Below are 27,843 nucleotides of genomic sequence, written 5' to 3' on the forward strand. Positions count from 1 at the left end.
CGCCGGCGGAGGGGGAGCGGAAGGTCAGGGCGCCGCGGAGCGGAAGTGGGAGCCGGAGCCCGTCCGCCATTGTGGGGAAGCGGAGCCCAGAGCAGCGGGGGAAGCGGCGCTGCGTCCGGCCGGCCGGCTCCTTCCAGCGGGAACCCAATCGGCGGCGGCAGCGAGCCCAGGCGGCGGCGGCGACAATCAGGCGGCGGCGGGGAGGCGGTGGAGGCGGAGGAGGCGGCGGCGGCGAGCGGCGCGGCGGGCGGGCGAGCGAGCGAGCGAGCGGCCCCGGTGTACGGAATCACTCGAGGCCCAGGCGGAGCGGAGCGAGGGGATCGCGGCTTCCCCGTGAAGAATGTCAGCCACCAGCGTCGACCAGGTACCGGCCGCGGGGCGGGGCGGGGGGCGGCCTCCCGCTCCCTGCCTCTTTCTCTTCCCCGGCCCGTCGTTAGCCCCGGCGGGGGGCGCGGCGGCCGGGCGGCCACCTGCACCTTCCCTCGTCGCCGGGGCGGCGCGGTTCGCCGCTGTTCGCCGCCTCCTCCCTCCCTCCCTCTTTCCCTCCCCGCCGCCATGGGGAGCGGCGATCAATCGGAGCCGGCGGCGCCTGGGATGGCGGGCCCCCTTCCCAGCCCCGGCAGCCCCTATTTATAACCGCTGATCCGCGCCAGAGCCGCTCCGCCTCCCCGCCCGCAGGGCCCGCCGGCGCTCGGCCCCGCGCCTCCCAGCCCGCCGCCCAGCCGGCTCGGCGCCCCCGCCCGGCCTGCCCGCTTTGTGTCTTCTCGTCCCGCAAGCGAGCCCTTCCCGGCCCAAGCCCCTACGGGCTCCCGTTTCCCTTCTCCGCTCCGGGAGCGCCTTGGTGCCGGGCAGCCCGCGGCGCCCAGCTCCGTCTCCTCTCCCCTGCGCACCCCCGAGTCTCTCTGGCTCCTCGTTACCGCATCCTTTCTCTTCGTGCCTTTCTCTCTCCTCACCCACCTCTTCTCCCTTCGGGCCTATGGTTTGTGCTCCTTCCCTGCGGCCTCCGCTTCTTCCAGCTGTTCTCCTCTGTTTCTTTCCATGCGCTGTGCTGCACTTTTTTAGTTGGTTCTTCACAGAACTTAGCGTCTGTTTTGGTTTCTTTTTTTGGGGTTTTTGTTTGTTTGTTTGTTTTTGTTTTTTTTTTTAATCTTTGCTAGGCCTCTGCAGGCCTTACTTTTTGGCTGGTAGCTATTCTGTCTTGGTCTCTGCTTCCTCCATGGGCCGCTGCCGCTCTCCAAAAGTTTTGGCCCTGCAGCCTCCTGCCCCCTTTTATTTTCTCTCTGTGCCTTTAACGTTTTGTTTCTTTTATCTCTGTGCATGCTCCCCAGTTTCCTTTTATGCACTTCTAGCTCAGTCATCTCTTAGCTTTTCATTGCTCTGTCTTCCACGAAGGCTGCTTGTTCCCAACTTTTTTAGTTCCATGTCTCTTGTTGGTCTCTGCGTGCCTTTTGTGTCTGGATTAGCTTCAACCCAAAAGATGAGGTGGTTGGGGTTTTTAACGTTACAGAGATTTTTTTTTTTTCTGGTTTTGGGAGAGGGAGGTGACTAACCAGTGCAGCTTTAGATGGAGCAGTGTTAAGCAGCCTTATGGTAACTCTGAGACAGATGCACATAAAAGCAAGATGGAGGTGGTTGCCTCCTAAACTTTAAAACCTCTGAATACTGAGTTTTTCAGGACTAAAAATTGTTAAGAGAGTGATGGAGCCTGGAGACCCACTCATGCTTAGTTGTACAGATGTGAGAAGATGAATTAGATTTTTATGGGCTAGCATTTGTTTTTCTAAGCCATTTTATTTTGCTCTAGAGGAATTAAGGATACTGTAACTTGCACTGTTACAGTGATTCTTAGTGCATGACAGATTAACAGTGTTTTGTAATGACTAATCAAAAAAAAAAAAACCCCTCCTTAAGGTATTATTTCCTTGTGTGAAAGCTTCATACAGACTGTATCGTTTTCTCAATATAATTCCTAGATGAGGAATGCACAACTCATAGTTCAGCTTACAATATCACTGTATATTCCTTTGTATATCTAAAAAGAAGGCATTGTAGGTTATTCTCTGGTAAGTACCCATCAGTCAACTTAAAAGATGACATATGATAATGAAATTCTAATGAAGTTCTAGTACTGGCAGTAATCTTAAGCTACTAACTTTCTTTGTTCTTTTACTCTGCTTTGTTTACTGCTTATATTTCTTGGGGGGCGGGGGGGTGGCAATCAAAATTCATTTGTTGTTCAGGTTTTCAACACCATTTAAGCTTCACATGCTGCAAAAGACTAGATTATTTCAATGTTTTTTGGTGAAATTCTTTAAAAATTATTTTTTTGGGTTTTTGTAATGTTTTATATGATACTGTTTTATATAATATCATATTTTTATAATTGCGTTTGGTTTTAATAATATTTTAAACTGATATTTAAGTTGAAAGGAGCAGAATTGGCAAATAAATGCAACTACCCTGAAGTAAACATTAGAGGATTCTAACTGAACTTGTTTTGCTTTTTTTTTTTCCACTTTCCTATATACAGAGACCTAAAGGACAGGGAAATAAAGGTAAGTTGATTCCTCGTATTTCTGTATAAATCTCTAATATTACTGTTTTTGGAGGTTAAAGTGTCTTCAGACTATCGTGGGAAGAGAATGTGGGTATAGGATGTCTTCTATTTCAGAGCAAGGTGACAGGAAATTGTGTGCCAAAATGTTATTTCCCAGCGTTTTTACGGTGGCACAGTGGTACATGAATTCAAAATGTTTTATTTTGCAAATGAAAATTAATGTCAGAAGTCGGACAATAACATAGGTATCTTTGTAGCTGACTTACAGATCACATTAACAGTACACCTTGGGACTTTCTATGCAGTGAACAGAATCAGTGTACTAGAATCATCAGGAAGAATCTTTTGAACAGCTTCCTTAGCTTGCGAGACAACAGCCACGTGACTATTTAGTTACTCATATCTGTGAGCAGAACACATCACCTTCCTTATTCTCAGAAATTTTGTGGGCTTTTCTCTTCATTTTAGCATCAGTATAGAATATTCTCAGTGTTCGCAGGCCTTCTGCTTTTCTACTTTTTTCATGTTTCTGTCAACATCTTAGTTTTTAAATACAATACCCAGTGGGGTTTCTTCTCTCCCACAGAAATAAGGAACTAACTACTTAATATTCTTCTCTCTCAGATTCTTGGCAAGTCTGTTGTAAACAGCATTTCAGATTATATTGTGCCATTTATTTCGGTCTAGAATTTGTTATCTTTGATGTAAAGACTAATATTCTATTTGGAAATTCTTTTTGCCTAATCAGTACACTTGTGCCCATTTAATTCTTAGGTGCTCAGCAAACTGAGCTATAGAACAGCATGCACACAGCTACCTTTGCCCCCCGCTGTTCATTATCTGAACTAATCTAATTGTTCTCTGTGAACTGTCATTTAATGTTATCTGCAGTGTACTTATTCTATTATTCTGTCTGTGTGCAGATTATCTACTTATTACATACATCACTTGTGAGGTAGCACATGGTTCCTGAATCTTGCTGAATTTGGCCTGTTCCTTTTAATTTCTCTGCATTCAGAGAAGAATGAACTTGTGTTTACCTCCTCGTACCTTCTCAGTTTGGTTGTTCTTGAATACTTGTTCTCTCGTATTCTAATACTTCTACCTTTTTTCTCCCAAACTGGAGCTTTTAACTATTTCCTTGTGTCTTTGAGATAGTTTGTGTTTATACCTTCCATGTTGCCTTTAAATGAGAGGAAAAGTCAGATTCATTTTAGCAGGTTGTTTGTGGCTTCACGTTCTTTGAATTACCACACCTCAGTTTTAGTGAGGTTATTGAGATGCATCTATTAGAGAATCATACAAGTATTTTTTGAACTATACTCCATGTATATGAATTGGAGTGGAAGTATTAAGCATTTCTATTTGGGTGTTATGTTGCAGCTTGTTTAATAGTGAAAATGCGTGAGTCAGCTTTAACTTACTTATGTTAGCATATTTTTGTGTGCTATAATTTGTAAATGCTGCAGAATGTTTGAATCCAAACCCAACTCTTAGTTTGCTATGTAAGGAAGAGATCATTCCTGAACTTGGGTTTTTGTGGGGTGCATCCTTGTAAATAATGGAGCCTTACTATGTATTCTCTTGGTGAGAATATGACCTAAATGAAAACTATAGTGAAACAAACCAACAATCTCCTCCTTCTGTTAAATTATTTGGGATAATGTCTGTTTAATGAAACTAAGTTATAATTTAGCATTAGATTAAAGGGCTAGGAGATTGAAGATGGTAGCACACAGTGTAGCACAAGTAGTTTGGCTTTGGGTTAGAGACTTCTTCAAGAGGATAAATTAAGTCAGTATCAGCAATCCCTACTGACCACATGTTAGCAGACAGTAATCTTTTTTAGGGGTCATGACAGGTCCCAGCTTAAAGGAGCTTCGAGGGAAGATGTGATACTGAGTTCAGACTAATCTGAAGTTTGTTCTGTGCATAAGAGTAATAATGTCGAAATGGATGGTAAAAAGATTACTGTCCACATGGCTGGTAGATCATACGAGAGAATGTGAGTAAGTAGTATAAGGGGTGTATGAATGGAAATAAAGTGTTTTTCATATTGAAACAAAAAGTATTAGACCTGCAAGTGATATTGGGAGGTAGCTGATTTATATTGTCTGGCAAAATGTTTTTGATGCTTTATTTTAGTTGATTATAAATCGTGCTGTTTCTCTTGACCAGAATTTGTGGGATTGAAGTTATAGTGTGTAGAACAGTACTATCCATCTGTTGTGTCGGATATTAATGTTGGTATTTTAGAGACTTGAATGAGTAAATTATCCTGTCTTGAAAGTTTTCTTACTCTAGTTGTCAACTACTGTACATTGACATAAAACATCAGAACTGACATAAACCAAATGATGTCTTGGGAGGGGGGCGGGGGGAGAAGAAACAGGGATTCCTGAAACTCCTTTTTTTTCCCTTTTGTTTGTTGTGCTAGTGTATCACACCTGTGATAGGAAAGTGCTGACTTGTGTTTACATATATATGTATATAATTTTTGGTTTTGTAGAAGGTTTAAATGTAAGCATTGGGTTCAAAACAAGAATGAAATGTTACGTGTTTCTTATAATACTTATTCTCCACATTAATCAAGGTGTAATGGCTTCTTTTAATGAAAAATTTATTCTTATGCCTTTGGCCATCATTTGCGCATTTTGCAAGTGGTTATTCAAAGGCTAGTAGCAGTTACAAGAGTATAAGCTTGTAAGTTCCTTTATTTGATGAGTTATTTCTTCCCAATATCTAATTACATTGTATGTTTTCAGAAATTTGCAGAAGTATATGGTATTTTCAGGGTTGGATTGATACAGATATTTTTAGTAACTGTAGATTAGTTTCAATTAGTATTCTTCATCACTGCCCTGTTTAGTTGGAACACTTAATGTGAGATTTTGGGAGTGAGGCATGCATCTTAATCTGCTTGCTCTTGTTAAATGTGTGTGGGGGGCTACATTCTTCATTATTAACACATTATGTAAAGTTAGAATGAAAAGCCAAAGAAACACTTCTAGTGATGCTATTTCACTTGGAAATGTATATATTTACTAGGAAAGATGTCGGTGTAGAACTGTTTTGTGTCACTGACTTAAGATCTCAATACAGAATGAATAAGAAAGAAAATACATTTACAAGAATATTCTATGCTAGTTGTAATGGCAGACCAAAAATAATTCTGTCTTAAGTGACCTTTAGATACCTCTGAAACAATAAACACAGCAGATGCACGTTTTATGAAGATTAGCTGTCAGTATGAGGAGATTAATTTTGATAGGATTCTAGTCTTGACATGCAGCTGTTTATTCCTTTATTTGTGGTTGCATGCTTTTAAGAAACTTGTATGCTGCCATCCATGTTTTTCATTACAACAGAATTGTATTCAAGAATTGTGCTCTCTGTACTATTTGGTTAAGTCTAAGCAATGGGCATGGCCTGGACAAAAGATTTTGAGGCTCATCCTCTGTGTGACTGGGCCAAATATAAAGAGGAATATAGTGTTCCAGCTCATTAATATGTTACCATTGTGTGTAAATTCAGGATGATTAATGACCTTAACTGAAACTCGTTATTTATTGGGGGGGGGGGGAACCCAACACCTAATGTTAATTTAAATTTGGTGTTTAATTAGGAATATTGTTCTATCAAGCTTTAAAACCCATTGTGCTCACCACTGCTGGTCATATTTGGCTGTAGCTAGTATACAAAAGCACTGTGTCAGTTTGTAATAACAGAAGTGTCAAGTGTTCTGACTTTTAAAATTCCAAGAAGATATTCAAAACATGGGTTGCTTTCTTCCTTCCCGGATATTTGCTTTGAAAAAAATCTTCTGTGTTAAATTATTAATTTTTAGCTCTTTTTACTGATGTCTGAAGTTAATAAATTTTTCCAGAATTTTGGTTATTCCTTGTGATTATATCTATTCCTTTGTCATTTTTTTCAGCTAGTCTCATTCCCTGAAGGCAGTTTGGTTTAGAGGTGTTAAAGTCAAATGTGAAAAAAAAAATGGAAGTAACTTGGTCCAGGCACCACTTGGTTTGCAATGTGAACTTTGGCAAAAAAAAAACAAACCCCAAACCAACAAAACAAAACATAAAACCCCACTCTTAAACACTAACTTCAGCAAAGTTTGAGGTTTAGTTACATGGTTGTATATGCTTTTCAGAAGTTTTTGCTAGCAGAGGGAAGCCATGGAGTCAGCTCCAAACTCAGTGCCTCCAGCTGTCAGAAAACCTGCTGTTTTGTTGTAACTTCTGCTGTCATGGTTTCTCAGTGCACCTTACTGATCACTCTAAAACTTGGTTTTTTCCACTGAACCTGTTTGATAGATAACAAAAATTGCATTTGGAAAAGCACTAATTTATTTCTGAGAAGAGGCCTTCAGGTTGTACAATTGTGAATTGCTGTTTGAAGTCCATGTTCTGCTTTGCACCATGGGAAGCAGTGGAACTTAGTAGAAATTTGTGCAATTTGACTTTGTTTGAATAGTAGCCTGGGGGAGGGTGGAGAGACACTGCAAGTAATTTGGGCAGCTGGAAAATCCCAGGTAGGTGTAATGCCTTAGATGAAATTAAAGGTAATAGAAGGCCAAGAAGAGCAGGCAGGAAGAGATTCCAGCGTATAGTGGCATATACGTTGGGAAAGGATTATAATCATCCCTGGGGACTTTAGCTCTTGTTTCCATCTTGCTTTGTACCCTCTGAGCTTCAGAGATGCCATTAATGCAGTACAGTATAATATTTATGTAGGAAATACAAAATTAAATTACTGAATAGTGGTGCGCTTCATGGTTGTCTGGGTGGGTAACTGACTTTCCTCCTGGCAGGAGAAAGCTGTGTGTTGCAACTTCCTCTGAACCTATTGAATATGTCTGTTCTGGTTGGTCTGCGCATTTGCACTTGGTCTGGTACTTCTGGAAATGCTGGATTTACTGCCTGTGTAAATAAGGTGTGCCTATAGTTTTTCCTCCGTCTGTGGAGCTCAGGAAAGCATAGTCAGGAATAGTCTGCTCTCGTTGCCATCTTTCCAGACTTCTCCTGAGATCTGATCAGGATCATTGACAGAATGAGCTATTTTCTTTAAATGTAACAAAGTGGTGCTTAACAGTAATATGTTCAGTCTCAACAAAGCACAAGTAGAGGTATTTCAATGTGCAGGTGATAAAGAATTGTTATCTAGGTTAAAAGTGCATCATAGATCTTCCAGAGAGTATACCTAATACAGATTTACTTTTAGTTTCAGTACAAAACGGTTCGATTCATCAAAAGGATGCAGTAAATGATGATGATTTTGAGCCATATCTAAGTAGTCAGACAAATCAGGTAAGTGAACGTTGTTTACTATCTTGAAGCTAATTTGGGAGTTCAACTGACTTCCAGACTTAATTAATTTTTTGATGATAATTCTTAGCATTACTTACTTGCCTGAATATTATATCTTATCATATGATATCTTAAACAGGTAGAGTTGTCAGTAATTCTGGAAAAGATTCAGTTAAAAGTGTGCTCTTGTCTCCTGCTCTTGTGCTTGTGCTCTGACTGCAGAAATATGCAGTTACAAGAAGCTTGAGGGAAAAACCAAACCCAAAAAACAAACCCCAAAACAGAACCCCACACCTTAAATTTACAATGAAATAATCATATATTGGCTGCCATTCGAAACAACAGTTTCATTGGCTCTTGAGAAAATATTAACTGCTTGGACATGATTTCCTTTGAAGTTGATAGAAGTAGCTCACAGTTGATGGCATGATAGATTGAAGCTTAATATTACTACAGCTTGGTATAACTCTTTTGCCAGGAATCTAGTGACTTATTTTCAGAGCGGTGAATTGTCTCTCCAGTCAAAAGTTAATATTAAGTTAAGTTTGTAAGTTGTAGCGGTATTGACAGAGGGAGAACGTGCAAATTATTAAAAAGTTTTGAGAATTTTGCTTGCCTTCCCATTTTTTTTCAAATAATACAACATTAAGGAGGCATCAGCTAGAAGATGATACTGTGCAGTTTTTTTCCCCAAAACAACATCAGAAGTTGTATGGGGGTAGTCCTTCAAATGTCTTGGAGCTTTATCTTCTCAAGAAGTAAATGGTGTGATTTCCCAGGAGTTTGAGGAGTAGAATTTGAATTTAGCTAGCAAACTTTGTTCTACTAGACCACAGATTGTACTTAATGCCCATTCTCAATAGTGTGGAATTGTTATGCTTTGATTGTTGTTCCTCCTGAAACAAACAGGCATCCTTGCATCCATTTCATTATAATATTCTGGCAGGTGTCTCCAATTAGAAGTGAGAAATATGACAAAAAACTAAGAATACTAGAACTTTAAATCGTAGTTGCAGCTATTTTTCTGTATTTATGAAACTACAGCTGTTAAGACTTTTTCTTAAAGTAGCTTGTTACTTTCTTGATACTGTTGACGTGGAGGCATTCTAAGCCTAGCTCAGTAACGGAAAATAAATATAATATATTACAAAGTATGGGGCTCTTTAGTGCTTTGAAAAGGACTCTTGAGGAAAAAAATGGCCATATCTAACAGATACCTTGTTCATCTTTTATGTGGGGAGGAATGGTAGAAGTTATGAACACACTCAGATAATCCTTAAAAATGTTTTGGACTGTGTTGCAGGGATTTTTTGCCCTGAGCATAATTGTCTCTGCTGATTTCTGTTTTATTTTCTTGCAGAGTAACAGCTATCCACCAATGTCAGACCCATATATGCCTAGTTATTATGCTCCATCCATTGGATTTCCATACTCTTTAGGTGAAGCAGCATGGTCAACTGCAGGTGACCCTCCAATGCCATACTTGACAACTTATGGACAGATGAGTAATGGTGAACACCATTACATACCCGATGGTGTATTTAGTCAACCTGGGGCATTAGGAAATACCCCTCCATTTCTCGGGCAGCATGGATTTAATTTTTTTCCTGGGAATGCAGACTTCTCTACATGGGGGACAAGTGGATCTCAGGGACAATCAACGCAAAGCTCTGCTTACAGCAGCAGCTATGGCTATCCACCTAGTTCTCTTGGGAGAGCCATAGCAGATGGACAGGCTGGATTTGGCAGTGATACTCTGAGCAAGGTGCCTGGGATTAGCAGCATTGAGCAAGGCATGACTGGACTGAAAATTGGTGGAGATATGACGGCTGCTGTAACAAAAACTGTAGGTTCAGCTCTGAGCAGTACAGGTATGACAAGCATTGCAGCAAACAGCGTGCCCCCAGTTAGCAGTTCAGCACCTAAACCAACCTCATGGGCTGCCATTGCAAGGAAGCCTGCTAAACCTCAGCCGAAACTCAAGCCTAAAGGTAATGTGGGCATTGGGGGCCCTGCTGTACCACCACCACCTATAAAACACAACATGAATATTGGAACTTGGGATGACAAAGGGTCAGTGGTAAAAGCACCCCCAGCTCAACCAGTACTGCCTCCTCAGACTATAATCCAGCAGCCTCAGCCATTAATTCAACCACCACCACTGGTGCAAAGCCAACTGCCTCAACAGCAGCCTCAGCCACAGCAACCGCAACAGCAACAAGGACCTCAGCAGCAGGCCCAGCCTCACCAGTTGCAGCAGCAACAGCTGCAAAACCGCTGGGTAGCTCCTCGTAATAGGGGTGTGGGCTTCAGCCAGAACAATGGAGCTGGTAGTGAGAACTTCGGTTTAGGTGTTGTATCCGTCAGCTCCTCACCTTCTGGTGTGGAAGTGCACCCAGTGCTGGAGAAACTAAAGGCCATAAACAACTACAATCCCAAAGACTTCGATTGGAATCTGAAGAATGGACGTGTGTTTATAATCAAAAGTTATTCAGAGGACGATATTCATCGCTCCATAAAGTACTCTATCTGGTGTAGTACTGAACATGGTAATAAGCGCTTGGATGCTGCTTACCGTTCCCTGAATGGAAAAGGCCCACTCTATTTGCTCTTCAGTGTGAATGGCAGTGGACACTTTTGTGGAGTGGCTGAGATGAAGTCTGTTGTGGACTACAATGCATATGCTGGTGTCTGGTCTCAGGATAAGTGGAAGGGGAAGTTTGATGTCAAATGGATCTTTGTCAAAGACGTTCCCAATAATCAACTGCGGCATATTCGCTTGGAAAACAATGACAACAAACCAGTTACCAATTCGAGGGACACTCAAGAGGTACCCCTAGAAAAAGCCAAGCAAGTGCTTAAAATAATTGCTACTTTCAAGCATACCACCTCAATCTTTGATGACTTTGCACATTATGAGAAGCGTCAAGAGGAGGAGGAAGCCATGCGTAGGGTAAGAAATCAATGTCATTATAGTAGCTCTCCTGTTTTTTCTGGTTTTGGAAACCTTGTTTTTCATTCAGCTGGTATTTCTGTGTGTGAGTGTTGAATCAGAAAGTGGTGCTTTTTACCCAAGGTGTCTGTACTTGATATGACTGGCTCTTAATGAAAAGATTTAAGTTCTTGTAACTTGTTTTGTTAACACAGGCATGTGTTTAACCACAAAACTAATACAGGCCTGCATAAGTGGACTTCTGACATATTTTACTCTTCAAAGTAAATAACTGAATTGAGTGTATTTTTGGTAACTGAAGTCTTCTAGTTTAGATTTTTATGGCTTCTGGATGTCACAAAAAGGACTTGAAATTACAGGAGAAGCTTAATTTATTTAATGTAGCATTTCAATTCAAATTCTGCTTTAACGAAATGTTAACAGCATGATTACTGTGAAAAGCAGGTTTTCCCCTTGATTCAGTTTGTCTTTTGAACAGTTGTGAAACACAGAACTGATACAGTGATGACTTGTACAGTGTTGGAATAATTTTTTGAACATTTCTGATAGTGCATTTCCTAACAAAAGGAATGCGTAGTTCATTTCTGCAAAGAAAAGTATACCTATGATAAATCTGTAGAGAAACCTTTAGTTTTGGAGGTATTTCAGAAAACCTGACAAGGGAAAAAGGCATTTAATTTAAGCTGTTTTACAGTAGTTGTCTACTTTCTTGTGTGTACTCTCCCTACTAATAACACTTGTGTTCACCATTGGCCACAATATTTACTTTTGCTATAATTATTTTCTTTCCAGGCTTGCTAGTAACTGCAAATATATGATTTGTCTCATGGTTAGAAACATTTCAGGAACTATTGTACAGGTTAGGTGGTGTGCAAGTATTCAGAAATGGGAGTTTGCATCAGTGCAGTTTTGTGATACTGCTCTCCATTCATCCTGTCACACCACCTACTGAATAAAAAAATCCCCCGAAGTCTAGGGTTTATGCTAATTGGCGGCCTTGTGGGATGTGAAGTCCTGAATTTGTTCACTTCTTGAAGCTGCCACAATTCTGGCTGCGTAAGAACTTCACCTGCTTCACAGCCTCCTTACTTCATTTAGGTTTCTAGTACTGTAGTGGTTCCACCCATTTGGTATGTTCCTAATCCTTCATCACACATGTTGCATCTCCTGTAGACCAGTGTTGTGCATACTGCAAATCAATTTTGTAGTTTTATTGCACAACTCTGCAATAAATTGTCATGTTGGAAGTCTTTTATTGTTTGGAGGCAAGATGAATATCTCAGTAGGGCGTGTAATGCCTTTTGAAATTTTTTTTTTCTAAAAAGAAAACTGAATATGTCCTAAATCGGTTTTGTTACTTCCATGCCATCTTGATGATGGGAGGACGGGCTGCATTCTTAACTAATATTCAATGTAAGGGGAAAACTTTTACTTTCTCAGGCTTTAGTACAACTTCACTGTGATTTTGGTAATGTTTCAGAAGGACTAAGGTTATCATGTTTCTCTGTAACCTTCATGTTTCAGTATTTTCTTAATTTTTGATGTTTTAACACACTTCACAAATAATGTTTGCTTCAAAAGTATCTACTTTTGTGAAAAAACTGATCAATGGAGTTGTAATTGAGACATGCCCTAGCAACTCAGGAAGATAATAAGTTTTATTTGTGGTTTTGTTCCCTCTGTAGTAGATTAAAGCCTCGAAATGTAATGGAGAGGGGGAACATAGATTATTGGTAGTGTTTCTATGTACGATAAACTTAAAATTCAAAGTACTAATTTCAGCATTTAGTAGGTCTCTAGATGACTGTGATTATGCATATTTGTGTAATAAGTAACATTAGTGTTTCCTTTAATATTAATCTTCAGGGAAACATACAGTATCTGTATGACTCAAGTACTGAACTCTGCATTTCTGTTAAGTTACCTTTCCCAGTATTATTGGGAGAAAACATACTTGTCAAGATGCTTGCATAGTAGGCATTGATTCTCCTACAGCATCATACAAATAGGTTTTGTGACAAATTATAAAAAATTACTTTAGAGCTCCATATCTAGTTGTGAGGTTTTCTCTTTGTAGATGGATTTGAGATATGCGTTAAGCAAATGAGTATGTACTTAAAATATAGGAAGTCCAAATGAAACTAATGACAGCTACTGAGAGTTCATCTTTATCATTGTTATGACTGAGTGTTGATTTTAAACCTCTAGGTTTCTTCTTTTATCACACAGTGTACAAAAAACCTATTTTTGATTTGTAAACATACAATTGTTAACTCTTTTATGATTCAAGAATAGTTTGGAAATGCAGTAATTAGTATTGTAAGCTCTGGTTTATGGTTAATTGAGTAATCCTTTATTACCTACTGCCAGCTAGGCTTTTATGGAGCTGTATTTAAATTAGTGCACTTTCTACTGCCAGTAGAACTGTGTAAATTAAGTTCATGCCCATTTTCTGTGGCAGCTGTGGCAATCACTTTGTTTCCAGTGTTTCTGTCATGAAAAATGTGCTTATTGCTGTCAACAAAATATAAAATGCATAAAGCAGCAGTAGTCATTTACATGTTCCTTAAAGTTCATTTAATGTTTTGATGTTGCATAGGTAGTAACAAACTTTCATACAGCCAGTGATCTAAACATAGTAAACAGCATATGATTTATGGATTTAATTTACTTTATAACTGTTCATCATTCGAGCTAACTTATTTTAAAATAATTGGTTGTAAAAGTTTAATCTTAACAACTCAGGGGGATCAATAATTAATTTCCAATATGACCTAGTAGTATGTTTTATTAAAATATGGCAGTATACTCATAAAAGTGCAATGAATAGTCTGTGATTAACATGAAACTTCAGTAAGTTTGCCACTTGATAAAGGTTACTTGCAAATGACTGAGTAGTCTCTTTAAGTGTAAATATTAGAACTCTAGCATCTGCCACTGTTTGATGTGGCCCTGGTGTGGGTAAGGTATCTACAATTGGGGTTGGAAACAAATTTGTGCAGTGATCATTCACACTTTTCTTATGGCTCAAGTTCCCATGTCCTATTTTAAATGTACAAGTGCTGTGATCTTTCTCCAAAGGAGCAAAGAAATCAGTGATGTTTTTCATGAGTTCTGTCAGTAGTATATCGAAATAATCTGAAATTCCATTAGGCCTTAGTTTGAACTGCTGCTTTGTGGTGTAACTGTGCATACTTGTGTGCAGATTATTTAAAAAAGTGTTTGATTGTCTTTCAACAGAAAGTAGCAATAAGATCTAAAAAAAATGGAACAGAAGTCTTAAAATATGCCATTTAAGAGCACGTAATTACATTAGGAAAATAAAAGGTATTGAAAAGAAAAAACAAATCTGTATTAGTAGTTATACACCTGATCTTCAGTAAATACATGGATCAAAATGAAACGTGGCTCTGATTAAAAACGCAGTTGTTGGAAGATTACTACTTCACCCTCAGATGGTGGCTTGTTAACCTGCAATTATCTGTTTTCCTAGGACTTCTCTTGGTGCTTTTTAGTGCAGAATTCTACTTTTGTAGCATATAATGGAAAGAAAGATCATGGTTCCATGTAACTGTAGAATGCTTTAGATGGTTTTCTTAGTGAGATAGTTCAGAAAAATAATTAATTTTTATCCGTGGGAGAAGACAGAGGAATTCAGTATATATTTGTGTTTATCTAATTTGCATTTGGAATTTTTACTTTTCAGGAAGCCTTTAAATGGCAGTTAAATAAGCATTTAAAATGTTAGCTTTCTCCTGTTGTACTGTGTGTCTTGTAATAGGAATGCTGATATAGGTAAAACCTTCTGACTCTCAAAAGCAGGAATTTCATTTTTTTTTCCCCTCATTCTGATACTAATGTAACTTCTGTTTATCTGATAACTGGGTCATAATCAGGCTGCAATGTTAAGCAGTGTAACTCCTTTCCACTCCAGGATGTTGCTGACTTTATGATTGATTTGGTATCTCTTAAAAATATCTTGAAGGAGGGAAGTGCGAAGACATCCATTAAGAGTGAACTGTAGACTCTTCCTCATCCCATTGCCCCCCAACCATCAGCTACTAGGTTATAATGTCAAAGTTAGATATAGATGCGTCCACAGTCCTTGTACAAGTCAAGGAAAACAGGTAGTTGACCAACATTTTTAATGTAGTTAGATGATAGTTGTACCAGACAACTTCTTAAAGTTTGTGTACTTCCATCTAAAAGAGGTTCAAAACAGTAAATAAAACGGGTTACATATCATCATCTGAGTAATTTGTGCACTTCCTGTATGCTTTTGATGATGTTTCAAGGGCCATTATTTTGCAATTTCCTTGAACTTGATGTGTATCTACAGTTTCATCTTTATAAATGAAGTTGATATTGCAGGTCTCATGTCTGTTCTAAGAAAAACCAATATGGTCAGAAAGTAGAAACAGAAGATACATTTTTTGCTCCCTTGATGATTGTGAGATGAATATGTACACCTGGTCTCAGGAGAAGAGGATTATTTGGAGCTAGAATAATTTTAGACATACCGATCCAGAATTTTCATCCATGATGGTGTGCTTATTTACCATGTCTTCATTTGCTTTTCGCTCTTTAGTCTTTTGGAGACACTTAACAAGAAGACTTGTGGGTCATTTTTAAAGACATGGATTTCAAGTGTGCCTGTTTTCTGTGTGCTTGGTAAATTGTTTGTGCTCAGAGGTAGTGTATGGAATTTATTACAGGATGAGGATAGTATGGAGAGGTCTTGATGTTAACATACGGTATCGTATAGAGTGACTATGTAAGAGTTTGAGTAGTGGCGTGTCCTGCCTTTCTCTAGTAAGGGACAAGACGCTGCAACAGGGAAAGTGCAATCTTGGACTGTTGAATGAATGAGATTGAATGTAATTAAACTCATGGGCAGTCTTAGTTTATAACGACACTTGTGTGGATCTTGATGTGTTTTTCTTTTTGGTTGGAAATTTCTATCTGCAAAATCAAGCCTGTGGAGTCCTTTTACGAGAATTTACATCCACTCCATAAACTCTGGGAGACTTGAAAGACCAATTTCCCCTGTAAAATAGGGACCCCTATTGGAAAAGCTAGGAATATCAACCAAATGGTTTACCTTAATGATTAAGAGACCAGTCAGTTTTGGAAGAATAGTGTTCTTAAATATGAAGGTAGCTGCCTAAGACAAGGCTTCAAGCTTGAATTGAGCTGGATCTGTGACAGCTCTACCTTTTCTAAATGCTGTGTCTTTAAGTTGTGGTTTTTAAAGTGAAGGAGTAATTCTAAATCTCTTCTTCTAGAGCAAAAGCACAACCTTGACTATACATGAATAACTGTTAAAATTCATGCAGCAGCCTTCTGCTTCCTGCTACATCTCCTCAGATTGCACTGCTCTATTAAGAACAAATTGACTGGAGTACGGGTGCTTTTCCTGCAGTTTGCAGGGAAGAAATATGCCTGCATATTCCAAGGAAGTCGCAACCTGTGTGACTCTCCCCACAGTACTTCAGCCTTGCTTCATTGATTCATGCCACAGATGGGCTAGTTAGCAGAAACTCAAGTGAAGATTGCTGGTGGTGTTTTGCTGGAAAAAATGACACTTTAAAACCATACAGATCTTGCATATCTAGCAAAGCTTTTTCTGTAGATTCAGTTGAACCGAGGATTGTTCAAGTTTTGTATCAAAATTGATTGGCTTTAAACTTCAGATTCATCTAGTTGAAATGATGTATTACAAGAATTCATATCAGGTGATGAGCTGTTTGAGCCCAGTTCTTTGTGAGAACCTTTTGAGAGGTCTGGTAGGGTACTTAATATTGGCAAGTAATTATAATTACTGTTTTGCTTCTGTACTAGGGATTATAGTCCATTGTGAAATAGTAAACGTAAGCTTGCATGTTCATTGCACTGTCATATAGAATATAATGAGAAACCAAGTTAAAATAAGTTCATGTTTCCTCATGGCAGACTGGAATTTGAGTTACACATGTGCAAAGAGCATGAGTGGTGAGGCTTAAAGAAAAATTGTCTGACAAATTCTTCCCCCATGTATTTTGTAGGCCCTGCAGTGGATGTAATTTCCCTTCCAAGACTACTATAGATTACTTAGCAGAGCAATTAAATAAGATCTTGCTGTTGCCCATGGGCATCTGAGAAAAATTAACAAAGGTGTCAGAATCATCTTTCTGTTCCTTTTGCTGGGACAGTGATCATCACTGAATGCAATTTCCATAGATGTAGTTAGAAGCTATCTGTTGTCAGCCTTCAAAAGCTGATGTTATACTGTCAGCATTGTTAACAAAAAATAATGAGGACCTAGAAGCTTGATTTTTTTTTTTCCCTACTTCTTAATGAACTTGCTGAAATGACTGTCTTATAGCTAGTTAAAATCTGGTATTTCAATATTTAACGATGTACAGCACTGAAAGGAAGCACGTGCTACTTGTAGTTAGAATTGGCCAATCCATCACTGAAAGTATCCACCTAGAAAACCAAGACTGGAAGGGCTTTTCTGGCTCATGGAGTTCAAGGTTGGTTCCTGCAAAGCCTTTCCTCATTGTGTGTTACCATATGGTATCTTTAAACCAATTAGGTTTCTTTCCCCACCTCTGCCTTTTGAATGTTTGAACCCTGTTATTTAGTGTGCTGTGGAATTTCAGATGTGGATTAAGTTCTTATTGCCTTTATCATTACCATAATAAAATAATATGGTCTGTCCATGTTCCACTAACAATGCATATGTCTGCTCAAATTTAAATTTATTTACCTTTTTACTGTAACTTGTTCACATTTTTACTGTTGCTAAGTATGTTTCAGAGATTGAAATAAGTAAAGTGCCATCACAACTAATAGGAAAAATAAATAAATTAGAAGTCTAGGTCTCATAGCTTTTAAGGCTTTCTTAATATTTATATGCTTGAAAGCCTTATTTACTGTCTGTAGTTCAAATGATCTGCAGCAGCAGGGTCTCAGACGAGTATTAATTCATAAGGCTTACCGGGACAAGGAGCTGCTCTGGAGTTGTAAAACCTCATTTGACTTCCTGTGTTGACTTTGATTTTTAATTTGTGCCTGTAGTTTTCATGTTGGGATAAGGAATAGGAGAAAATGAGTGGTTAGGGAGGGGATGGGATCTCCACAGCAAAAATTCCTAGGTCCATGTAAAGCTTCTAGAGATCCTTCCCTCCCATCTTCCTAGAACTCCCAGAAGTGCCTCTCGGAAAAACGTATTTAAATATTTTTATCTGGTTTTGAGGTAATATCTGTCTTCAGGAGATTTACCCTGTCTAGTTTGGATTTCAGGAGTGAGAAGTTAAAAAGGACATTTACTTTACACAGTTTTAAAGTTTCGGTAATGTAGTTTATATTAACAGCCAGTGAGATCCTTGTCATAAGTGGGGCAAACTATTTCTAGCTTTTTCCAATTTTTCAGTAATCTGGTTTTCATTGTGGTTCTCAAGCACTCAGGTCGGTGTTTATGCTGTTATAGCTGTAATGGTACACCGGGGTGCAATAAACTGCAGATTGTGGCTGATGCTATTAGTAAATGAGATTTCATGAACTTTGCTGTGGCTTTTTCTCACCACCTCTACAGCTGTCTGTTCTGCCTCTGCCAGGTGTTTCTGCCCATGCAGCGGAGTTGGCAGTCTGACGTGTGAGCTTGCATTGCAGATGAGCAGGGCTTTTAATCTGAAGATTAAATCACAGTTTGCAGTGAAGCAACTAAGATGTGCTACACATTCCCTTCTGAAGCTGCTGTGAGAATGCTACCTCTTGGGACAGATTAATGCTCTGAATTCAGAGAACTGAAATTTGGAAATAAGTCAGCCTTGCAGTTCAGACCAAGTTAACTCCGTTATATTTGTTTGCACTAGATAAATGCATGTCTCCAAGGCCCAAGCATTTTTAGGTTCATGGTCACTTGGTTTTGTCAGTTAGTGTAGAAAGTTACTTGCACATGTGAAAATCTGCTCACCGCATGGTCTGCAGCTGGCAGGTAGCTTTAACCAGCCAATACATTCCCACATTGTTTTAATTCTAATGGTACTTAATTTCCACATCATGCTCATAAACTCTCCCTAAAGCCAGGTAACCACATCCTGGCGGGTTCTGAAGTGAAACTGGCCTTTGGCAGGGAACTTAAATTGGCTGGAGAAGCTTTTTGTCCAAGAGCATTGCAAGGGATGTGGCAAAGGTTTTGCTCATCTGAGTGTAAGAAATAAGATATGTTGGGTGAATACGAAATGTAGAATCCAGTTGGTGCACTGGAAACTTCCTTTGCTCTGACAGTGAAAACCTGCTGGGATAAGTCTTCTGCTAGTTTATCCATAATCACTGTTTCTACAAAAATCATCGAACAAAAGCCACTCAAAAACCCAGAAATGTAATACTTCTTGAGACAGGAAAAGGTGGTGGTAGCGAGTGTGATCTGACTTAGAGCTGGGGGGGTGGTGGTGGGGGTTAATTTGCTTCCGAGTGTAATACCGCTACCTGTGTTTTGAATAAATCAGGTTTTCTCTCTGTCCGTTTTGCTGTAGAGTGCCATATGTCACTGATAACAGTATCTGAAGAACGTACTCTTCACTTGCATTGAAAAATGTCAAGCTTGTGTGTCTGCTTTAAGTATTTAAATATAAATGTGGTAATACGTAACTTTGAGACTACAGGAAAGGTGTGCTGGTGTTGTTTTGAAGCCTTTTTCCTCTTTAGAATTCAAAATGGACTTGAAATTTATAACAACTTCATTTAATTAATTGGAAGCGGGTAGTCAGGATATCATTCCCTTTCTACTTTGAATTTTTGTGAACTTAAATGCATTTTGAGTTCAGGGGCTACACAAAGCACAAGGTCAGTCAGTTTACTGTGCAGCAGTTTGCAATGCAGAGAGGGGCTTTCTAGACAGCTTGACTCAATAGTTACATATGTAGTACTTGCAAATGGGCAGGAACTGATGATGTTATTTGTATGTAGATAGTATTTGAAATTGTTAAAATTTTGGTATTTCATTTTTTAACATCAGTTTCATGGGCTACTACTTAATACTGCAGTAGTGGTTTTCAGCACTTTATGCAGTTCTTTCAGTTGAAGTCTGCTAATAGTAGAGGAATAATCTGAGATGTGCATGAGCAGGCTATTTTTGAATGCCTTACATGCATAGTCAGGCATGAGGCCAGTGATCATCTGTTTTCAGCCTAGACATGCACTGTTAACATACCAGGTTTGTATTAATGACTGATACTATCAATCTCACATTTTAAAACCAGTATCTTACTATGCAAATATTAGTCATGTCTCTCTGAACTAGGAAAAAATTATTTCTAGCAGCGTAGTGCAAGTGTCGCTCTCACTTTAAATATGCTGAAGTTCTGCCCTTGAGAATGTACAGTCTTAGACATAAAGCTGCCGGGACCGTGAGCTGCTTATTGTGACCAAGAACTCTGTGCGAGCTTTACTTTTTTTGGTGTTCATCTTGAAGCAACTCGGAGTTCTGTCTTGGAGGGGACTAGATCATCAGCTGTACTCTAATAACCAGTATAAATGTTATGTATCCTCTTCTTTCATTATGGTGTCTCTTTGGCAGAATTTATTTGGGTTCATATGCTAATTTGCACTTTTCCTAAATAGTTTATAGCATAATGAAGTTTCATCATGGTATCAGATAGAATGGTTTTGAAATCATTGTTCAAATGCCTCCTGGTTTATTTTGGTTTTCCCTGCTATGGTTCTGTTCCATTTATAACATGCTGTGTAATGCAATAATAATAAAAATACTGGAAATGAGTTTTTTGTTCTCTTTTAAATGGGGGAGGGAACCTGCCTCTCTTCCATGGACGTATTTTAAAACATTTATATAATGTGCTCAGTTGTACATATTAAGATGACATTGCACACTTTGTTCCTTTATACCAAATGCAAAATCTTGCAATGCTGTGAGGGCTTTGTAGTGAATATGGTCTTTACTGCAACTCAGGCTTGCATTCAAGTGTGTGGTTTGGTTTTTTTTTTTTTCCCCCAGCCATTCCTACATCACTGGCTTTGCATTTTGTTATTCTAAAAAAAGTATGGATGCCTTTTTTTTAAATTGTTTTTCTTGCCATTTGAGCAATGTGTTTGTATGGAGGAGGAGCTACTGGGCCAACTTGTTCCTTTACCTTTTGATCTTAAGCACATTGAAACATTTTATTATAGTGGGCTTTGAATGAGACACCTGGGAATATGATCTTTACTTTTTCAGGCATATAGTGGATGGCGAGTAGAATATTTAAATATTCATGCAGAGCTTTTTTTGACAAGTTAAGCAGAAGATTTAGGCTACCTCTTTCTTGCCTTGTTTGTAGGTCCCTTGGTCTCCTTACTCAGCTCACCTTGTGCCATATATTTTATTGGAAGTGATTTAAAAGTAACATTATAAAACATCTTGGTTTTGACGGCTGTTTTCTGGAACATATTTGCCTTTTAGTTTGATGTATACTGCTGTGTTTCTTTTTAAGAAGTTGACTTGAACTAGGTATTTCATGTTCCTGGAAAAAAAGTGAAGCTTTTTCCTTGAACGCTTGTTGCCTGATTTAGAGAAATTGCAAGCAATGCAACTGCTCTAATGAGAGGAAAACAGATAATGTTGAACTGTGTGTATTAACATGATTTTCCTTTCTGTTTTTGTTTTTGTTTTTTTTTTCAGGAGAGAAATAGAAACAAACAATAACTATATGGAGATGTCCTGCTAGAATTACAACACTAATGATGTAGACTCTGGAAATGCCTAATATGTCTAAGAAGACGTTATTAAAGCTTTTTTCTGCTTAAGGTGACATCTTTGAACACTTTAACACAAAATTGACTCTTCTTGTAATGGTTCTCATCAGTGCATCTGCCCTTATACTCTCTCACCAAACACACTTGAGAACTGTACCTTCGTCAAGCACTTTCTGTCCTGAAGCTTTTACCAGTATCTGCTGTCTTTTGTATTTATGCATCCTAGATAAGGCACAGGAGACTGAACGAATGCAAGGATTCATTAACTCTTTGAATTTGTTAAATACTAACATTTAACCATTAGAAGTGGTTCAATGATGTGAGATTCACATTGCTTCAACTTAATTTTTTCTTTGTTGTAGTTTTTTTTAATTGTCAGTTTTTAGCTATTCAACAGATTAAAAGCAAATCATGCCATATTTAGTCCTGGAGTAAAACTCAAGTCTAAATGTTCATGTGAAAATTATTGTAGTAATCTTTTAACATGGCAAAGCAACTTTAAGCTGCAGTTTAGCCAAATTAAACGTAACATAAAATTATATTAGAATGACATTTCCCTTGTTTCAAACTGTTTGGTGTAAGAGAATATTAATATGCAGCTTGGTGGACACCACCAGTTAATGCACATTTCTTTATTTTTTTTTTCCTGTAACATGTATACTGAAAAAAGTGCATTTGTCTGAGGAACTGTTTGTTTGCTACCACTCAATGAATCTCAGTTTTGAGTAAATGTACCTCAGTCTAAATCAGACTTTTTATGACCTTTATAACTACATTTAAAATAATCTTTAATTCCTATTTCTGGGTGTTTGCAAGCCTGACAGATTGCTATCATGAAAGTGAAAATTTACTCCTCTAGGTGATTCACTAGCTAAATAAACATAATTCTTGTTTAGCAAGCATATACTCTGTTTCTCAAATTTTTTTCTTTCATTGTCCCAATGTCCAGCTGTTTTTTTCCCCTGTTCGAAAATATTTTGAGAAAAATACTTTGATCCATGGAGATGATGTATTTATAGCCATGTTAACATGATTTTTGTTAGAACCATGCAACAAGAATTTTAGAATACATATTAAACTGGGTAATTCTATACTAGTTTTTAACTTCTGAAAATTATATCTTTTGTTTCAGTTTATATAGCAACACATTCTATCTGCTGGAAGAGAATATTAAAAAAAGTTAAGCGGGTGTATTGACTGTACAAAATACTGAACAGCCTGTACCAAACTCCAGGGATAGCTTTCTCTTTTTAGAACGGCAGCGTAGAAGTCAGATATGTTATAGCTTAAAATAGCAATACCACATATTATTTGAACATGTTTCATGTCTTACTGTCCAACACAGATGTTTATATTGTGTTTCGAGTCCTACATTTACAGATTCTGGCAATCAAACTTCTGGAGCTTAAGTGGCAAAGGTTTGTTTTGAATACAGACTATCTTGCTATATTTTACTTTCTCTGTTCTTAAGCCCCTTGCACTCTTCTAAACTTGCAAACACAGAAAGTTCAGTACACAATTATTTCTTGCTCATAATTTAAAATGCTGTTTGAGACTGCAGAGTAGAAGATATGAATCTTTGATTTTTTTTTTGAATCTATGTACTGCCAGTTTTCTGGAAGCTCAAAAGGGAAGCCACTCCCATATTTTGAGAAAAGAATCAATCTCACTTAAATGCAGATGTGTTAACAAATAGCAAGTGTGGTAAGGGAGGGATAAGCAAAGTGCATATTGTAAGAGGAGACTAGGAGATAAAGGTTTCAAGCCCAAACCCTATGAAATTTGGCTTGAGCCCAAAAATTGCTGCTTCCATGCATTTCTGTTTCTTGCTAACAGGTTTCATAGCTATTTGTTTCCCTCTGTTGGCCGATTCATGGATTACTGCCTATTTTTCCAACTGTCATTGATGAGTTGAAGTGGCAAGGGTCAGTGTTGTGAGTCCAAAGAATTTAATCCTTCTGATGATCCTTCAAGGGATCAGCATGTTTCTGCTTCTTTGTTACAAAAATATCTTATGAAAATGCACAGAAGTTTCCAGTTAAAAGAAAGCTACTGTTAGAGTCAGGCATTCAGGAATTGATTGCATGTGCAACCTTAGTTTGCTTCCACTGCAGTATTCATAATTTTGCAGGCTTTGTTAGTATTTCCTGCTTTACCCCTTGCCTCTTTTATTCTAATAGCATGAGCATTGCTCTTGGATTGAATCAGGTTTAGTACAAAATGGGTTCATCACTCTGTTGCAGACTTTGAAAGCTTGGAAAATGAGACAGGATTGTGAGAGAAGGAGGTGATCACATTTAGAGAGCTGTGACAGTTCTTATACTGTTCCAGAATTGTTAGCAAATCTACAAATAGAAGAGTTTCATTGCTGATGGTGTTAGTCATGTTGCGACCGTTTTGCCGACTGCTGAGAGTTTAGTATGTGCAGCTGAAATTAAAAGGAATTTTATGTGCATATAAAGTACTGTAAAAATAGTATATAACATTGTAAAATCAGCTATGGAGTGCTGTACTAGTTAATGGACATGTGAAACTTCTAGCCTTCAGCTTCCTTATGCACGAGTTCTTTTCCTCCAGAAAGAAAAGGAATGGTGCTTAATATCTCAAATAAATGTAGAAATACATTTTTTTTGGTCTGAGTTTTCAATACAGTGAATTGTTGTAATGGCTGCTTGCTAACTTGCTGATGGAGGAGTCAGTGGAACCCCTTTTCTGTTCCTGATGCCTCCTCCTTTGTGTCAGCATTTGTTTTCCTGTGATCCATATTGAGCCAGTTCAAGATGTTTTCTGCTGGTTTAATGGTCTGAGTAGTTCTCTGTGAGGTTAGATATTTAGAAGAGAGATGGTGGGAGGGGCAGGAAAGAGATTTGTCCTTTCAGAAACCAGTACCCACTGCTGAATAGGCATAGCTGCACTGTAACTGCACACCTATGGGTTGGTGAACCAGAGATGCAGCAGAATGTTTAAAACTGAGAAAAGCTCCCCAAGAAAAAGAATCAGTTCTGTGTTCAGTGTAAGATTTTGGTCATGTATAGTGAGATATGATGTTATCAGACGCACTTAGTGATACCAGGAGGAGGGAAGAAATGCTGAGTATTTTCCATTTTGACTACTTTTTCCACTTCAAAGAGACCTGAGAATTCATACAGAAAAGTTATTGCTGAAAGGCTTGTCCTACCAGCACAAGTGGGACAAATTAAAGTTGTATGAGCTTTGCTAACCTTTGAGTGTCTCTTTACTTTGTAACATCAGCATCTTTAACATAGTTTTTATAGTATTTGACTAGAAGTAATTCCTGTCAGTAGAATGATCAAGTTGCTGGCTTAAGGAAAACATGGGCACTACTTTATTTTGAGGGACTCAGACTGGGGAAAACTTGATATTCTCAACTAGACAAATTTGACTGCTTCATGTCTTTTGCTGTTCTGGGCTTAATTTATCAAATATTTGCTTCTGTACATCCTCTCTCTCTGTTTTCTTCTTTTTGGATACTCTGGCAGTTTCATAATGCCCTGTCTGCAAAATGTAGATGCAAAAGCCCGTTGCCAAAATGATTCTCATCCCAGAGGAATCTGTGGCACCAAACATAAGATAATGTTGAGCTCTTGGTCAAGTGCAAATAACTTAATATTTAGGAGGCAGCATCTTAAACATTTGTCACTGTTTAGTCAAAGTTCTATTTTGAAGTGCTTTCTGTATCATAAGAGAATTTACACACTTGAAATATATTCCTTAAAAAAGAAGTTTTAAACAAACTGTTTTGATGTACAGATATCAGTGCATCTTTCCTAGCTGAAACTGAGTTGAAGCAACAGTGTTTTGAATTCTGTAAGTAGCAGTTACCTAAATTTTTCAAAATTATTGGTGGGTCTTTCACCAGAAAGATATTTAAATACTTCAGCTGATTCTAGCGCAGTGAAGATCCAGTGTGGACAGTCTTTGAATTTTCTGTGATACTGATTTTTAAATGAATAATTCTAGACAATCAAATGCAAAGCATCCTTTAGGAATGGATTTTAGGTTATTTTCAAAGCCATTTGAACTAATTTTTCCAACCGCTTTGTTAAGGAAATATACACCAATTTTTCATTGTCTTGTTTATGCTTTTGCCAGGTGAAGATCCGTATAATTCACTGATAAATTCAGAGAGATTGAGAACCGTTCTTTTCCGTTCAGTTGCAGCAAAACGATTTACACTTTGTTTGTTTTTGTGTGTATTAGAGTATGGTAACTCATATGAGAATTCTTTGGCATGAGAATTGACTGTGTGATCTTATTCAATCTGTTTGAAAGTTTCACTGAAAAAGTAACCTGTTCATATCCTTAATTATTGTATTTTTAGCCTGATGCATCCACCATAGTTTAGCATGGGAAAGGAAAGAATTTCTCTATGGATCATAGGAATTTTAAGTAAACGAGTTTGGCCTCATATAAAATTACAGTATTAGTATACAGCTGACATGTTTTCCTCAAAACATCTGTTCTATACTGCCTGTTCTACTTTATATATTTTAATAAAGTGCATTTTAATATAATGAATATGGACCTTTCAGTTCACAAAGTTACATTTGTATCCAGTCCAGGCTTTTGACAGTATTTCTCTTCACATAATAATCCTGCAGCATTCTTATTAATGATACTTTCAGTGTCCAGGGATCTCTAAGCCAAATATTAATAATAAAACTTGCTGTTTATTAAAATAAGGGGATGCATAATGTTTGTTACCTGTTCTTTCCTGACCTTGTCCTTCCCCACAAGTGGAAATCCAACAAAGAGGAGTCAAACACCAGTTGGATGTCTCCTCCAATCAATTTCTCTACGTATTTCACAAGAAACTCTTTTGCCACACTGCAAGCAGAGTGCAAATGGGTGGGTCTTCAAGTATCTTCCTCCAGAAATCTGTTCTTAGTCAGACATTCAAGAGGCGGTGAATTTCTTACTCCTATCTAAGTAAGCATTCCTTCCCACTTCCCTACCCTTTCTGGGAAGACTCCACTGTCATGTCTTTTGTCTGCTGCTTCCTTTGGATGCCCATGAGGGAAGCCTGGCATTGGATGCTGTTTTCACAATCTACAAAAAAGTTCCTGACTTCACTTATTTCCTTCCCTGGACAGAGGAAATCTCCTGGCAGAGTTTAGCTTGTCTCAGTCTGTCTCAGCCTGTTTGCCACAATGTAAATAGAGAAATATTGCTTTAATAACTGGATGAATTCAGTCTCCCCTGTGGTGTATGCCTTTTTTTTTTTTAATTTTTTTAAGTTAACCCTGCAGCATTTTCATTCAGAAGGTGGAAAGGGACATGATTTCTTTGGAATTTTAAAGGGCATACGGTTATTTAAATACAAGGGTCCACTCTAAGTGTTCTTCTGAATTGTAGTGGTGGTGATAACCGATGTGTTAACAGTGAGAGTTTATAAGCTGTTTGCATATCCTGTGTGCATTTGCACTTGTCATCTTAATACTGAATTCACTTCCTTTGCCTGTAAAATTAGTTTGTAACACTTGAGAAACTACTTTTTTTTTGTTGTTTTGAATTTCATCCACTTGGAGATACTATAACATTTCATTTGCCTGCACAAGTTTATGTGCATCTTGAGAATGAAGTGGATGTTCATGTAAAATGAAACAAGATACTCTGGATTGATGACTGTATTTTAAGTTGAGCTTGTGGGCTTTCAGATGAACAAGCTGTCTTGATTTCTGCCCTCATGTGAAGCATTACACTTTAATCTTGAACTCTGAATTTATGCATCCTTTCTTTCCTGTTCTGCAAACATCTGAAAGAACCTCAGATGTCAAAAAAAGAAATCCTTGCTTTATGCTTAGTCCAGGAATAAAAATTTCCAAACTAAGCATTGAGCAAGCTAAATGGAGGTTTAGCTTTAGTTTGAGCTAAGCTATTACGTTTCAGCAAAAGGCTAAGACAAAATGTGGATCTTTCATTATCTGCTGTTAAAAAAAAAAACAAACTGAAATTTTATTCTGCAAGCATTAATATATGCAGCTGCTCTTCAGTATTACCCAAGAATCTCACAAGTTTTTGCATCAGTTCAGATTAGCAGCTATGTAAAATAGAGGATGAAAGGACTGAGATCTCTTTTTCCAGGAATACAGAATTCTTAAAATTGGTTAAAATTCAGATGTTTGTGCTGTGTGACTGGAATACATTGGGTGTTAAATCTATCCCTCTTCTGCTAGTTCTCTGGAAAACATTGCTACTAAATTCTTACCGTAAAAAAAGTTTGGGGTTTTTTGGGTTTGGTTGGTTTTTGGTTTTTTTTT

General features: G+C 38.2%; 1 protein-coding gene across 3 annotated transcripts; it reads left to right on the forward strand.

Annotated features, from left to right (window-relative positions):
* Window positions 1-287: 287 nt before the first annotated feature.
* YTHDF3 (YTH N6-methyladenosine RNA binding protein F3) lies at window positions 288-27,843 on the forward strand. Of its 3 annotated transcripts, none has more exons than XM_075704608.1 (5): window positions 288-364; window positions 2,531-2,555; window positions 7,787-7,872; window positions 9,233-10,825; window positions 21,489-27,843. In XM_075704608.1, exons 1-5 carry the CDS (start codon window positions 341-343, stop codon window positions 21,510-21,512), a joined length of 1,752 nt encoding a protein of 583 aa, XP_075560723.1. In that variant the 5' UTR covers window positions 288-340; the 3' UTR covers window positions 21,513-27,843. The 3 variants fall into 3 exon arrangements, with proteins under 3 accessions (XP_075560723.1, XP_075560724.1, XP_075560725.1); XM_075704609.1 differs by having other exon boundaries at window positions 7,793-7,872; XM_075704610.1 differs by lacking the exons at window positions 288-364; window positions 7,787-7,872 and having other exon boundaries at window positions 2,435-2,555.

Source organism: Pelecanus crispus, chromosome 2, assembly GCF_030463565.1.
Source record: "Pelecanus crispus isolate bPelCri1 chromosome 2, bPelCri1.pri, whole genome shotgun sequence".
NCBI classification, from domain to species: domain Eukaryota; kingdom Metazoa; phylum Chordata; class Aves; order Pelecaniformes; family Pelecanidae; genus Pelecanus; species Pelecanus crispus.